Consider the following 15,338-nt stretch of genomic DNA (forward strand, 5'->3'; position numbering starts at 1 on the left):
AGGAGCTCATTCAGCTTGTCAACACACGTGCGAGCTCTGAGACAGACACAGCTTCTACCCCACTGTGATAAGACTATTAAACAGTTCCTTTATACAATGAGATGGACTATGACCTCACGATCTACCTTGTTGTGACCTTGCACCTTATTGCACTGCACTTTCTCTGTAGCTGTGACACTTTACTCTGTACTGTTGTTTTTACCTGTACTACATCAATGCACTCTGTGCTAACTCAATGTAACTGCACTGTGTAATGAATTGATCTGTACGATCGGTATGCAAGACAAGTTTTTCCACTGTACCTCAGCACAAGTGACAATAGTAAACCAATACCAATACCAAATACAATGATATGCTATTAGTGATGTTCACTCCTAAGAACTTGAAACTCTCAACCTCAGCACCGCTGCTGCAAGCAGGAGCATGTGCACCATGCCCCTTCCTGAAGTCAATGACCAGCTCTTTTGTTTTGCTGATATTGAAGTCATGACACCATGTCACTAAGCTCTCTATCTTCTTCCTACTCCAACATCATTACTTGAGATAAGTGCCTTTTAAAAGTTAATATTATACCTGCCTCAACCACTTCCTCTGGCAACTTGTTCCATATACCCACCACCGTCTGCTTGAAGCTGCCTCTCAGGCTCCTTTTAAATTTTTCTCTTCTCACCTTAAACCTACGCTGTCTAGTTTTTGATTCCCTTTCCCTGGGAAAAAGACCAAGTCCATTCACCCTATCTATGCCCCTCATGACTTCATACACCTCTATAAAGTCACACCTCAGTCTTTTCCATTCCAAGGAATAAAGTCCTAGTCTGCTTAACCTCTCCCAATAGCTCAGGCCCTAGAGTCCTAGCAATATCCTCATGTATTCTCTGCACTCTTTCCAGTTTAGTGACATCTTTCCTATAACAGGGTGACCAAAACTGTACACAATACTCCAAGTGCGGTCTCAAAGTCTTGTACAACTGCAACATAACACCCCAATTCAATGCTCTGACTGATGAAGGCCAGCATGCCAAATGCCTTCTTCACCACCTTGCCCACCTGTGTTGCCACTTTCAGTAAACTATGTACTTGTACTCCTAGGTCCCACTGTTCCACAACACTGCCCAGGGCCCTACCATTCACTGTACAAGTCCTACTGTGGTTTGACTTCCTAAAATGCAACATCTCGCATACATCTGGATTGACCATCATTTGCCAATCCTCAACCTGATTACCCAGCTGATCAAGACCCCCCCTGTAACTTTTGATAACTTTCTTCACCGTCTTTGATACCACCTATTTTAGATAGATAGCACTGGTGAGAACAAGAGGCAGAGGAAATGGAGGACTGGGTGGGGGTGAGAAATTTCATTCAACTCACAGCCACTCAGTAGGCTTGAATTAAAGTGTTGAAGAATTGTTCAGTAAAGAAACACCGAGGGAAGAGAGGCAAGGAAGAAAGGAATCCATCGCTTGTAGATCTGATAAGCATGAGGTCTGGGTGCTTGCTGTTCAACTAGTCAATAAAACCCTTGAGGTTACAAACAGAAAGGAATAGACACTTACAGCTGTGTACCGTCTGGTGGAGTAAATTGCTCTGCGAGTGTGAATCTTTTGACTCGGGTACCTCTCAGGAGTTTCAGTGTCTTCCAACCAAGCCACTATCAGGGGTTTCCGAGTAACCAGAAGCCAAGCCATTTTGAAATAGTAGGCATACATCTTCTCAGGGTCCATTCTCACAGAGTTCCCGCTGGGTTTCACTGTGTGCATGTGTGTGTGTGGGCAGATCTGCATGCTCTCACGATTCAGTGAGACTGCAGTCACAGCCCTATCAGGTGCTAATGGCACCATTGTGAGGTTCTTGCATGATTGTAATGCAATTAATCTGCCCAATCAAAGCTAGCACTTTAGAACAGGGTGGAGTGCTCCAAAAACAGACCAGAGCAAGCCGAACAGTCTAGACTAAAAGCCAGATACATACACACAGAGCGCAGAGTATTTTAACAAAAGGAATACAGCATAAACTTCCAACCCTGCTCAAGACCTTGCTTATCAGAACTATCTCAGTTCATCACACAAGACCGTTTAATCAGCCATTGTTCAAAGATAGGTGAGCAGCACATGCCTCATGTCATGTGAGAAATGATAGCTCTTCTGTTTCAGAGCAGCGCTGAGGGAATCACTGCACTGTCAGGTATCAGTGAGATGTGGAGGCTAGATCATAGGAGGTATTTGAAGAGGAGGTAGTTAAGTTTTTCTTATAAAAGATCAAGGAACAGAGAGCTATGGGGAACTGGCACAAAAGAGGTTGAAGCCTGGGGCAGATCAGCTGTGATCATATTGAATGGTGGGGCAGAGTTGAGGGGCCGAGTGGCCTATTCCTGCTCCTGTTTTCTTGGTAGTCTGTTTGCTAAAACTAGACCTTATTTGCCAGAGAGGACAAGCATAAAGGCACAGGAAAGTCATCTCCACTTATACTGTACAATATTTATGACTCTTACCAATTTTTACAGATGCACCACAGAAAGCATTCTATCCAGATGCATCACAGCTTGGTGACGGCAACTGTCTGCCTAAGACCATAAGAAACTGAGGAGAGTCGCGAACCCCAACCAGCCTGCCCTCCATTGCCTCGGGAAAGCAGCCAACATAATCAAGGACCCTTACTTACTCCGGTTATTCTCTCTTCTCATAGAGAATGAAACAGCACGGAAACAGACCCTTTGGCCCAACTGGTCCTTGGTGACCAAGATGCTCCATCCAAGCTAGTCCCATTTGCCAGCGTTTGGCCCATAACCTTCCAAATGTTCCAATCTATGTAACCGTTAAACTGTTTTTTTAAAAAGAGATTTTAAACCTGCCTCAACCACTTCCTCTGGCAGCTCATTCCACATACATATCACCCTTTGTGTAAAAAAGTTGCCCCTCAACTTCCTCTTAAATCTTTCCCCTCTCACCTTAAACCTATACACTCCAGTTCTCGATTCCCCAACCCTGGGAAAAAGACTGAGTGCATTCACCCTATCTATGCCCCTCATGATTTTATACACCTCTATAAAATCACCTCTCAGTCTCCTACACTCTAATGAATGAAGTCCCAGCCTGTCCAACCTCTCCCTATAACTCAGTCCCTCAAGTGCTGGCAGCATCCCTCTAAATCTTTTCTGCACTCTTTCCAACTTAATAAACCACCCCCCCCCCCCACCATGCAGAAGATACAAAAAGCACATACCACCTAACTCAAGACTGCTTCTACCCCGCTGTTAACAGACTCCTGAAAAGACCTCTCATATGCTAGAGATGAACTCTTGATCTCCCAATCTACCTCATCGTCGTGGCCCTTGCACTTTATATTGTTTACCTGCACTGCACTTTTATGTAGCTGTCACACTATATTCTGTAGTCTGTTTTCTTATTACCACCTCAATGTATGTGTGCATGGCTTGATCTGCCTAGATAGGATGCAAACAAAAGCTTTTCACGGTAAATGTGACAATAATAAACCAATACCAAACAGCATTCTTTAGTCATCATATTGCAGTTAGTTCAAGCTTGCTATGCCTGCGACATTGCCTATGGTACAACACCAGCTGGACTCCAGCCCCATGAGCTGCAAAATGCTTTTGGGCATCTTTAGCTGGTGAATATAAAATCATAGCACAGCACAGAAACAGGCCCTCCAGGCCACCATGTCCATGTTGTCCTTTCTGCTCATCTACACTAATCCCATTTGCTCACATTTGAACCGTATCCTTCTAGGCTTGCTTATTCAAGTGTATTGTCTAAACATCTCGTAAACAAAATTATTGTATCTGATTCCACCACCTCCCTGGCAGTCCATTCCAGATATCAACCACTCTGTGTAAAAACACTTACCCCTCAGATCCCCTTTAAAAATCCTTCATACCTTAAACCTATGACCTCATTTTTGATATCCCAACGATGGGAAAAAGATTCTACCCTATCTATGCCTCTCCTGTTCTTATATACCTCTATCAGGTCACCCCTCAGCTTCTATCACTCCAGCCTCGCCTATTCAACCTCTCTCCAATCCAGGCGACGCCCAGGGGAATCTCCTCTGCACTCTCTCCAGTGCACGTACATCTTTTCTATAGTGGACTACATCAGTGTCAAAGTCAAATAAGCAAAGATACTGGAAGTCTGAAAGCCTGACAACCTGAAACATTAACTGTTTCTCTCCTCACCGATCCTGCCTATCCAGAGAATTCCCACAAGTGGATTTAATTCTGCAAGTCTCTTACTATTAGGAAACAGTTGGCCATTGAGGGCTTGGTGGACATTGCACTGCATGTTATCAGGTTGCAACAAAATGACCCAGCAAAATATTCGTATAATCAGGCTGGAAACATAGCAATATCCTTCTTCTGAAAGACTATATAAATGCTAACCTCCCATTTGTTCTAGTGCAATCCTGGTCCAAAACAAATCTGACACTTCAGGACATCCAATAGTACAATATAGTAACTAAGTACCTTTGAGTCAGCAGCTTTAAATTCCTGGGCATTAACATATTGGATGGTCCTGTGCTGGGCCCAACACATAGATGCAATCATAAGTAAAGCGCACCAGCATATTTATTTTCTTAGGAGGTTGAGCTTGTCACCAAACACTAACAAACTTCTACAGATGTACTGTCGAAAGTATCCTGACTGGTTACATCACGGTCTGGTACGGCAATTCGAATGCACAGGAACGCAAGAAGCTGCAGAGAGTAGTGGACTCAGCCCAATACATCACGAGCACATTCTTCCCCACCATCGGTAGTATCTACAGGAGGCGCTGTCTCAAGAAGGCAACGTCCAAAGATCCCCACCATCCAGGCCGTGCCATCTTCTCGCAGCTACCATCAGGCAGGAGGTACAGAAGCCTGATGTCCCTCACTACCAGGTTCAAGAACAGCTACTTCCCTTCAACCATTCAGTTCTTGAACCAACCAGCAAAACCCTAATCACTGCAGTTAGCACACTATGATCACTTTGTACTAAAATTGACATGTCCTAATTGTGTTCTTTCTTGTAAAAATTAAACATATTATACACAATTTAGGATTTTCTTGTGAACTCTACTTATATGATACTGCTGCAAGTAAGTTTTTCATTGCACCTGTGCATACATATACTTGTGTATATGACAATAAACTCGACTTGACTTGAAATGCATTCATTGTATACCAACACTTCATAGACCGCAGGGGTTCAAAAAGGCAGCTCACCACCACCTTCGCAAGGGCAACTAGGGATGGACAATTAAATGCTGGCTCAGTCTGCAAAGCCTACACTCTCTGAATGAAATTATTTTTAAAAATTGTTCTAACATAGGGCAAGGGCAGGCTCCCATCACAGCAACATAAAAGTGACCAGATAATCTGTTTCTCATAATATTGGATGAGGCATAAAGACTGGTCTCTGAATACCAAAGAGAACAGCTCACCTTTTCAGAAGTCTCTGGAGTGGGACTTAAACCTACAACTTTCTGGCTCAAAAGACAGAAGGTGCTACCCCACTGGGTCACTTACCTCTAAACTCAGTAGTGAACAGAGTGTCTCAAGATCAACACAATATCATGGGCCGAATGGCCTGTCCAATGCTGTTCTGTTCTATGTACTAACTTATGCTAAAGGTTCTAATCATACAATGGACATCAACTGCCTCATCCAACAACCAGCATTTGGAGAGCAGGGAACAGCATCGAGAGGGAACGGGACCGAAGATTAAAAAGCCCCACTCAGCCACTGCACGCTGCTGAATTCTCCCAGAAAATACACCTTAAGGAGGAAAGCGTTAAGAGTGCAGGATGATAAAAATGGTTTGGTCAAGTGGCCAATGGAATTCAATCCAGAGAAGTGCATGGTAATGATCACTGGGAGGTGCAACAAGACAAGAGAATAAATTGGACGAAATTGAAAGACGTCAAGAAACAGAGGGACCTCAGAGTGTACACCCACAGATCCAGAAGTATAGGGCAGGTCAGTAAGGTGGTTTAAAAGGGATACAGGGTGCTCTCCTTTATTAGCTGAGGCACTGATAAGAGGTTACACTAGAACCATATACAAGCAGTGGCCTACATAACTGTGTTGTACTGCACACAGTTCTGGTCACCACATTGCAGGAAAGATGTGATGTCAGAGGAGACTTGTGAGGATGTTGCCAGGACTGGAAAATGGTGGCTATGAGGAAAGACTGGAGAATCCTGGGCTGGAAAGGAGGAGGGGGAGGGGAGACTTAATTGAGGTGTTTAGAATTAGAAGGGACATGGATAGTGCTAAATAGGAAGGACTGACTTCCTTTAGCAGAGGACAGAGATTTAAAGTAATTGGTGGAAGGATTAGAGGAAAGAGGAGGGAAAATGTTGATGCAAGAGCTGCAGATGTTGGAATCTGGAGCAACATGATCTGCTGGAGAAACTCAGTGGGTCGAGCAGCATCTGTTTTTGGGGGTGGGGGGTGGGGTTGTGGGAAGAGTCCGATGGTGGGGAGGAATGTGCCCGTGATGTATTGGGCTGAGTCCACTACTCTCTGGATTTTGACCCAGAAACATCGACAATTCCTCCCCCGCCCTCCACAGATACTGCTCAACCCGCTGACTTCCTCCAGCAGATTGTTTGTTGCTGAGGAAAGATGTCTTTCCCCTGGAGGGTGGTGGGGGGGTCTGGTACTCCCTGCTGGTTAACTCAGCACAGTACTTGGGTGTGTGCTTGAAGAGCCAAGAGCTGCACGACTACAGACCCAGTGCTGGAATGATGGAATAGATTAGGTAGTTTTCTTTCTGACTGGAGCAGAAATGGATTGAATGGGGATTACTGTGTCTTACATTTTGTCATACTAGGAACCATAAAGGCCATTCAGCCCATCATGACTGTACCATTCCTTGGAAGTGTTTTATAGAGGTTTGTAATATCATGAGGGGCATAAATAAGGTGGCTGGTCACAGTCTTTCTCCCAGTGTAGGGGAGGCCAAAACTAGAGGGTATCGGATTTTTAAAATGAGATGGGAAAGACTTAAAGAGGACCTGAGGGGCAAGTTTATCCACATAGCGGGCGGTGAATACACGCTGCCGGAGGAATGGTAGAGGCAGGTAGAATTAGAACATTTAAAAAGACATTTGGACAGATTCATGGATAGGAAAGGTTTAGAGGGATATGGGCCAAACACAGGCAAATGGGACCCACTCAGGTAGGCACTTTGGTTGCCATCGACAAGTTGGGCTGAAGGGCCCATTCCTTGCAGTGTAACTCTATGACTAAGTGTAAAATTAGTTCTGCTCCTTTTGTATTTCCCAGTGCCCTGTTAAATACTAAATTAGAAAAGTTATCTAATTCATTGTCAAAACTTACTCTAGCTCCTCTTCTGGATCACAGCAATTTAGCTTCTCTTCGCCCAATTGTTCTTTTAACAGAAAAAATCTCCTTCAATCTGCATCGTCTATGAACAGTTTCTTCTCTGTTCTTTCAAAATCTGTCATGATGTTTAATACACGTTGACATTGAATCAGCATAGAGGCAGAATCAGTTGTGATATCCAACACAGCAGATATCATCAAGCAACCTAATGCCCGATGGCACTTCTTGGCAACTGCAGATTGAGCAATCCCCTGCCCGACGACCACAGCTCTCCAACAGAAACTCTGGAGGAAGAGACAACGGCAGTTTTGGAACAGTTGCTTTCACACAAAGCTAACCACAGGAAGTAAGGTCAGCATTACACAGCATGAAAATAATCCAGAAAAGAGGAGCTCGAGTAACTTTTAGTAAGGAATGAGATAAATACTAAAATATAAAAGTTAACAGGGCACTAGGAAATAGCAAAGGGAGCAGAACTAATTGGACTCCTAGAATCATAGAGTTACATAACATGGAACAGGCCCTTCCGCCCAGCTTGTCCATGCTGAGCAAGGTGCCTACCTGAGCTAGTTCCATTTGCCTGTGCTTGGCCCATATCCCCCTAAATTTCTAAACAGCCTGGACAATGCCCTCAGAATCTAATTTTCAGCAGTCTACAGTCACTAGGCAAAAGCCTATCCACAAACATAGAAGCAGATGCCCGTCGGGGAATTAATAGAGCAGGAGTGATATCAAATCTCAGTAACATTACAGAACAGCTTTGGCTGGTTGCAAGTCCAAAATTCTCATTACAATAGGACTGAATAGCCTCGAATGGACAGTCCCACAACTCAGATCAAAGGAAAGACAGGCTCCCACCATTTACAGCCATGCTATCTCCAGGAGAGCTGGAATCCACACTTCAACACAGAACAAGTGCCCGGAACTTTAATCTATTCTACTTTAGCTCGGGAGGGGTTGCTTAAAAAAGTCACACTCCTGTCACGTAACAACAAACACCCCAATGTTAATCTTTAATTTTTAAACCCAGGCCACACAAGGTCTCGTTAACCATTCACAAGCTGCAATATTCCTTAACAGAGGTCTGGATTGATCCATATGACACCAATTACTTACAAGTTAAACCTCTTCCACCATGGCACCTCAGTAGAGCTGCCGCCTCAGCACTCCAGCGACCTGGGTTCAATCCCGACCTCTGATGTTGTGTGGAGTTTGCACGTGGAGTGTGGAGTGGGCTTCCTCCAGGTGCTCAGGTTTCCTCCCACATCCCAAAAGACATAGCAAATTGCCCCTAGCGTGTAGGTGAGGAATAGAATCTGGAGGGAGTTGATGCAAATGTGGGAATAAATGTATCAGTGAATTAGTGTAAATGGGTGCTTTAATGGTCAACGTGGACTCAGTGGGCTTCTGTGCAGTATGACTAATCTAGAAAATTATTGATTGTGGTGCATAACCAGAAGGAACTTCTTCCTGATCTGTACTCAGATAAGAAAAGCAAGAAGTCTTTCAGCCTTCGAGCCTGTTCCCACTATTCAACTGGTCACATTTCCATTGCTCAATGCGCACCAACCTCCAAGTCAGATGTTTGCAAATTCAGAGTGCGCCTGCAGAAACCCAAACACAACATTTCCAGTAGAGTGCTGCAATGCAAGAGGACTCTCTTGGATGAGACATCAACCCAAGACTCATGGGTGAGCACTAAAAGATCCTGCAACACTCTTTTGAAGCAAAGTTGCACGGTTCTTTCCAGTGTATTTGGGCGACCATATTTGGCTCTCAGCAAACATCAATGGAGCTGATTGTGGGATCTCACTGTGCACAAATCATGTGCTGCTTTTCTTACATTTCCACAGCTCAAGAAATATCTCACTCGTGTGAGCAACTCTTTCAAGTGTGTGACTGACAAATTCGGTACGTCACCAAAGACTCCTACAAATTCCTATAGATGTACAATGGGTGGAGAACATTCTGATTGGTTGCATCAAAGCCTGGTATGGAGGTCCAATGCACAAGATTGCAAGAGGCTACAGAGTCTTATAGCCAGCTCCGTCATGGTCACAACCCTCCCCACCACTGAGGACATCTTCAAGAGGTGGTGCCTCAAGCCAGCAGCATCCATCACTAAGGACCCTCACCATCTGGGACATGCCCTCTTCTCGTTACTAACATCAGGGAGGTGGTTCAGGAACTTGAAGACCCACACTCAACGTATAAGGAACAGCTTCTTCCCCTCCGCCATCAGATTTCTGAACAGTCCATGAACATGACCTCATTATTCCATTTTTAATGCACTATTTTTGTAATTTACAGTAAATTTATGTCTTTGCACTGTACTGCAACCACAAAACAACAAACTTCACGTCATATAAGTCAATGATAATAAATCTGATTCTGATCTTCTGAAAATCAAAGTATTGAGTATAGGAGTTGGGATGTTATGGTGAGGTTGTATAAGACATTGGTGAGGCCAAATTTGGAGTATTGTGTGCAGTTCTGGTCATCTAACTATAGGAAGGATATCAGTAAGATTGAAAGAGTGCAGAGGAGATTTACTAGAATGTTGCCGGGTCTTCAGGAGTTGAGTTACGGGGAAAGATTGAACAGGTTAGGACTTTATTCTTTGGAGCGTAGAAGAATGAGGGGAGATTTGATAGAGGTTTACAGAATTATGAGGGGCATAGACAGTAAATGCGAGTAGGCTCTTTCCACCTAGATTAGGAGAGATAAGTACGAGAGGACATGGCTTTAGGGTGAAAGGGGAAAGTTTTGGGGGAATGTTAGGGGGAACTTCTTCACTCAGAGTGGTGGGAGTGTGGAATGAGCTGCCATCTGTCGTGGTAAATGCGGGCTCACTCTTAAGAATAAATTGGATAGATACATGGACGGGAGAGGTCTGGAGGGTTATGGGTGCAGGTCAATGGGACTAGCGGAATTAAGTTTTGGCACAGATTAGAAGGGCCAAATGGCCGGTTTTCTGTGCTGTAGTGTTCTATGGTTCTAAAAAGTAAGGTTCCCCACTGGCCCTCAAGGCACCTGTAGACCAGGTTGAGGCCAAGAGCCAGGCTTCTACACACTCAGCATTGCAGAGTCTGCTTCACTGGAGTCACTATATTTAGACTGGAGGACTACCAATATGCTCTCTAGACTTCAGCCCAAGATCTCTGCAGTCTGTGCAATACAGAGGAACTTTTAAACAAAAATCATGATGGCCATGCCTTCAGCTACTCTGGAGCTCCCTCCCCCTTACCCACTGCAGGTCATTAGCACTGCTTCTTCCCAATGCTCCTAAACATTTGGTCAACTGCCCAAGTATCTCAAAAGCTTTGTCTTATGATCTCACCTACAAAGCATCTTGGAATGTTTTAACCACATTAAAAGGCACTATACAAATGCAAATTGATGTAGTTGTAGAAAAGATCTCTCCTGAAGGAAACCACAACCAAGGAACAAGAGGGAGAATGGACCAAACCCATTGAACTGTCAGTAGCTGAGAGGGGAGACAGGGTAAGTATTGTCCAAATAACATATATCAAGTTACAAAGGCAGTACAAGTAATCTAAAACAACCAAGAAATATCAGTTCCGCACACACCTGCCATTAGTGTGTTATACTCTGGAGACTGCCCCATTAATAGCTCTTCATCTCCCACTTTGGGCCGTTACTTCCTCTGAATCTGCACCCAACATGACACACACTTTCCAGCTGGGCTTCGGGACTTTCCCATTACAGGTCAGTCAGCTTCACAACAAGCTGTGCTCATTCAGAGACTTTCAAAAGTGCCATGTAAATCCATGCTTTTCGGAACTTTAGAAAGGAACAGCTTACAGAGCACCCATCTCTTTCGCTACGGTCACCCCCCTCCTCTGGAAGAGTTTTATGGCGGTACAGTCCCAAAGATGCTTGCATCTGGGCCAAACAGACGACCATCACATGGAAACAAGATAGATGTACTGAAACTAGTCTTACACTAATCAATACACACTTGGTTATGGCACCTGCTCTGCCCAAGACCTCAAGAAACTGCAGTGTGTTGTGAACGCAGCCCAGTTCATCAAACAAACCAGTCTCCCCTCCCCTGACTCCATCTACACTTACTGCTGCCCTGGGAAAGCAGTCAACATAATCAAGGACCCCTCCCACCCGTCTCGCTCTTGTCCCCCTCTCCCGTCGAGCAGAAGATACAAAAGCCTGATAGCACGAACCACCAGACTCAATGACAGCTTCTACCTCACTGTTATCAGACTCGTTGGGCCAGAAGGGCCTGTTACCATGCTGTAAATAAAATAGGAGGGTTTCTGCAACTATGTAAATGTCCCATAAACTCAGGATAACAATCGTGACCGTCTTCAAGAAAGAGTGATGGGATTAATATCAGAGAAGTTCATACATACCCACTCAAAGACAGAGCTTCAAACCACCACTGGTTCCTTCACTGCAGGATGGTCCTTGAACTAAACAAGGGTCCTCCTCTGCTCAACGGCTACCAATGAAAGTCAAGATTCACAACAAAACTTGGGAAACTGTTGGTTACTTTCCAGTCCAGAGCGACTGCTCAACTAAAGCACTCATCAACGGTGATAGTGATCATCCCCTCCATTGCCTTCAGCCAACAGGAGAAGACTGCGTTCAAAAGCCTTCATTCCAGAGCCAAGCTCACCGTCCAATAAGCAGAAATGATCCCTTGCCAGTCTGTGCGCATGAGATGGACAACCTACACTGGGTACCTGAAACAAATGGAGAAGCAGTACACTGTCCCTGCAAAATACTCCAGATCCATCAGCAGGACAGGCTAGCCAATGTCAGTGTGCCCTCCCAGACCAACCTCTCCTGCAATGAAGCTTTAACAACATTCAGCCAGCTACAATGAGACAGCCACATGGTTCACAAACTTGCCAACAAACTCCTGAAACCAGCACTCTGTCATGTCAAGAGATTTCTGCGAGGCATGAGATATCTCAAGAATGTTCTCAAAGTCTCCTTGAAAAATATGTAACATATTCACGGACTCATGGGAACCTCTGAAAGGTGTATGCCCAAATGGATCCAAAAAGTTCCTGGGCGTCAACATCTCAGAGGATCTATCTTGGGCCCAACACATTGATGCAATCATGAAGAAGGCACGCCAGCGGCTCTGCTTTGTTAGGAGTTTGAGGAGATTTGGTACGTCACCAAAGACTCTTACAAATTTCTATAGATGTACAGTGGGGAGCATTCTGACTGGTTGCATCACAGCCTGGTATGGAGGCTCCAATACACAGGATTGCAAGAGACTGCAGAGGGTTATAGACTCAGCCAGCTCCATCACGGGCACAACCCTCCCCACCAGAGGACATCTTCAAGAAGTGGACCCTCAAGAGGGCAGCATCCATCACCAAGGACCCTCACCATCCGGGACATGCCCTCTTCTCGTTACTACCATCGGGGAGGAGGTACAGGAGCCTGAAGACCCACACTCCACGATTCAGAAACAGCTTCTTCCCCTCCGCCATCAGATTTCTGAACCTATGGTCCATGAACCTATGAACACTACCTTGTTATTCCTTTTTTTTGCACTATTTATTTATTTTTGCATTTTATAGTAACTTTTTTGTCTTTGCACTGTACTACTGCCGCAAAACAACAAATTCCACATCAGCTAAGTCAGTGATAATAAATTTTATTCTGATAAGGTACTGAGCAACTTGAGTATCTACAGTTGGAGATATGGGTATCAAACCAAAACAGTGGCAATGGCACATAACATCTCAGCAATGAACTTACATAGTCAAGCATCTCCTGCTCCACGTGTCAGGGGGCACTGATCGCACACAGGAATCATCAGCCACCTCAACATGGAAACTATTCACCCTCAACTCTGAAGGACTACCCATTAGTGGTGGCTGGAGAAATTATAAATGACTGAGTACTAAACAAGAATTTGTATGTCTCCACTGTAGAAGCCAAAACCATCATCACCTTCTCAAGCAATGCTCAGGTTCGAGGACGCCTCACTTCCACTCCAGCATTGTGAATTCTAAGGTGACTGATGAGGCAAATGTGCGAACCACAGACTCTTCCACAGACAGGGGCCGACAGGTAGCCTCTGAAGTGGCCCACTCCCTCTGCCACTTACACAGGACCTGATTCAGGGCCTTGAGATTCTCAATACTGTCCTGAATACTGCTCATCCACTTTGAGCAGAGATTCCCAAAGTTGCAATTCCTCGAGGAGGCTTTGTGAACATCCTCCGTCCGCCTGGTAACCTCTTCCCAAGACGGAGCTCGGAATGTTTTAAACATACCGCATAGAACAGTACAGCGTACAACAGGCCCTTCGGCCCACAATGTTGTGCCAACATAGCTAATCCCTCCTACCTACAGAATGCCCATATCCCTCTTTTTCTCTCATTCATGTGCCCATCCAAGCCCCTCCTAAAAGCCCCAAATGAATTTGCCTCCACCACCCTATCAGGCAACACATTCCAGGCATCCACCACTCTCTCAGTAAAAAATGTACCCCTCACGCCTGTTCTGAACCTACCCCCTCTCACCTTAAATGTATGGGAGACTAATGTTAGTGCATACAACATGGTTTGCAACTGAGCATAAAATTGGGGATATTGGCTTGGGAGAGGATACTGACGTTGGATCTCTTGTCCTGCCAGTGAATTTGCAGGAATTTGTGGAGACACTATTGGTGGTTGACATAGGAGATTGTTTGTTGCTCCACATAGCAGCATCTACAATCTGCTGGAGGAACTCAGCAGGTCGAGCAGCATCTGTGGGAGGAAAGGAATTGTCAAAGTTTCGGGTCAAAACCCTGCATCAGGATTAAACACTGATGTCCTGATGCAGGGTTTTGACCCAAAACGTGGACAGTTCTTCTCCTCCCACAGATACTGCTTGACCCGCTGAGTTCCTCCAGCAGACTGTGTTGGTGGTATTTTTCTAGTGCTTTGAGACATGTTCATGGAATCATAGAACAGTACAGCACAATACAGGCCCTTTGGCCCACAATGTTGTGCCGACCTTTAAATCTTGCTTAAGACTATCTAACCCCTTCCTCCCACAATCTCTTGCTAGATAAGCATATGGAGGAATTTAAAATAGACCATCCTGGTAAATCTCCTCTGCACCCTTTCCAATGCTTCCACATTCTTCCTATAATGAGGTGACCAGAACTGGACACAGTACTCTAAGTGTGGTCTAACCAGAGTTTCATAGAGCTGCATCATTACCTCGCAGCTCTTAAACTTGATCCCACAACTTATGAAAGCTAACATCCCATAAGCTTTCTCAACTACCCTATCCATCTGTGAGGCAACTTTCAGGGATCTGTGGATATGGACCCCTAGATCCCTCTGTTCCTCCACACTACCCAGAATCCTGCCATTAACTTTGTACTCTGCCTTGGAGTTTGTCCTTCCAAAGTGTACCAAGTGTATGTTGTAGGTAATTCATGGGAACAGGCCCTTTAGGCCACTACATCCATGCTAGCTCATCAAGCACCCATCCACACTAAGCCCAGTTTTCCCCACACATCCCCAGAAGCAAACAGAGGGATCATTACTGCCCAGCAGCTGCCAGGTGTGAAGCCTTTACCTTAATCGACCAAAGACTATGCACTGAAGGCAAGGGTGACTTTCATCAGCGATACCTGCCTTCACCAAGAGATGGGAAGTGTTTTCCAGAGTCTCACCATGACGTACAAGAGGACATGGCTTTAGAGTGAAAGGGGAAAGGTTTAGGGGGAACTTCTTCAGAGAGTGGTGGGAGTGTGGAACGAGCTGCCATCTGATGTAGTAAATGCAGGCTCACTCTTAAGTTTTAAGAATAAATTGGATAGATACATGGATGGGAGAGGTCTGGAGGGTTATGGACTTGGTGCAGGTCAATGGGACGAGCAGAATAAAGTTTCAGCACAGACTAGAAGGGCCAAATGGCCTGTTTTCTGTGCTGTAGTGTTCTATGGTTCTATGACGGGAAGGCAGTGTGGGGCAGAAGGGTAGGTT

The 15,338-nt window shown here is 45.0% G+C and overlaps 1 protein-coding gene across 9 annotated transcripts in view; it reads right to left on the reverse strand.

The window, feature by feature from the left end:
- The window catches only part of stk11ip (serine/threonine kinase 11 interacting protein), a 154,944-nt gene that overhangs the window by 113,475 nt on the left and 26,131 nt on the right, over positions 1 to 15,338 (reverse strand). For 2 of the 9 annotated variants that reach the window (XM_052014085.1, XM_052014076.1), the window contains exon 1: positions 1,555 to 1,705. The exons of 4 other annotated variants lie outside the window; for them this stretch is intronic. In XM_052014085.1, the coding sequence (XP_051870045.1) occupies positions 1,555 to 1,686 (132 nt within the window). In that variant the 5' untranslated portion in view covers positions 1,687 to 1,705. Of the gene's footprint in view, positions 1 to 1,554; positions 1,706 to 2,659; positions 2,768 to 7,342; positions 7,684 to 11,739; positions 11,759 to 15,338 lie in introns of those variants that run through there. 3 more of the 9 variants (XM_052014135.1, XM_052014116.1, XM_052014126.1) reach the window with 3 other exon arrangements.

This window comes from Pristis pectinata, chromosome 1 (genome assembly GCF_009764475.1).
Source record: "Pristis pectinata isolate sPriPec2 chromosome 1, sPriPec2.1.pri, whole genome shotgun sequence".
Taxonomy (NCBI): domain Eukaryota; kingdom Metazoa; phylum Chordata; class Chondrichthyes; order Rhinopristiformes; family Pristidae; genus Pristis; species Pristis pectinata.